General features: G+C 66.5%; 2 protein-coding genes across 2 annotated transcripts in view; both read left to right on the top strand.

The window, feature by feature from the left end:
* Nucleotides 1-307, top strand: part of DCAF11 (DDB1 and CUL4 associated factor 11) — a 9,967-nt gene extending 9,660 nt beyond the window's left edge. Inside the window, 1 exon segment of the mRNA XM_025192811.1 lies at nucleotides 298-307. Coding sequence (XP_025048596.1) covers nucleotides 298-307 — 10 coding nt within the window.
* Nucleotides 308-439: 132 nt separating this feature from the next.
* Nucleotides 440-597, top strand: part of FITM1 (fat storage inducing transmembrane protein 1) — a 2,015-nt gene continuing 1,857 nt past the window's right edge. Inside the window, exon 1 of the mRNA XM_025192797.1 lies at nucleotides 440-597. This exon is cut by the window's right edge and continues 1,857 nt beyond it. Coding sequence (XP_025048582.1) covers nucleotides 448-597 — 150 coding nt within the window. The 5' untranslated portion in view covers nucleotides 440-447.

The following is a 597-nucleotide window of genomic DNA, read 5'->3' on the forward strand; positions in this document are numbered from 1 at the left end:
GCCCCCAGGCCGTCTTCGCCAACCCCCGCAACTTCTTCCATGTGTGAGTCCCCTGGCAGGGGGCTTCTGGGCTCAGGGCTGGGGGCGGGGAGGGGGCTTTAGAGGTCTTGAGATGGTAAGGGAGGATCCGCGGTGGGGGTTCATGGGGGTGGGGGGAGTTTGGGTGCTGGGTTGGGTGGATAGGGGGGAACTGGTGGCTCTGAGGGTCATGGGAGGGACGGCGGTCTGTATCTGGGAAGGGAGGGGAGGGGACTGCGTGAGGGGACATCTGAGGTGGGACTTGGGGTTGGGGCTCAGGGCAGAGTGAGTGGGAGGGCAGGAGCTACTGGGGGCAGGATCTGCAGGGTGTTGGGGACTGGGCTTGAGGTCTGGGGGGACCCTGGGATCTCAAGGGGTGGGGGAACAGGGATGGACAGGGGGATGGGGTTGTGTGGGGAGGTCCAGGGCATGGGGCATTTGGGGGTAGAGGGAGATGAGTGCAGGAGGGCGCTGGAGCACGGGTGGGTGACAGGGTGGGTGCCCCCCTCACCTCTGCCTCCTCCTGTCCACAGGAAACTGGTAGCGTCGGCCTGGGGCTGGGCCAGACTGCTGGTGGCG

The sequence above is a fragment of the Alligator sinensis genome, unplaced genomic scaffold (genome assembly GCF_000455745.1).
Source record: "Alligator sinensis unplaced genomic scaffold, ASM45574v1 scaffold128_1, whole genome shotgun sequence".
NCBI lineage: Eukaryota > Metazoa > Chordata > Crocodylia > Alligatoridae > Alligator > Alligator sinensis.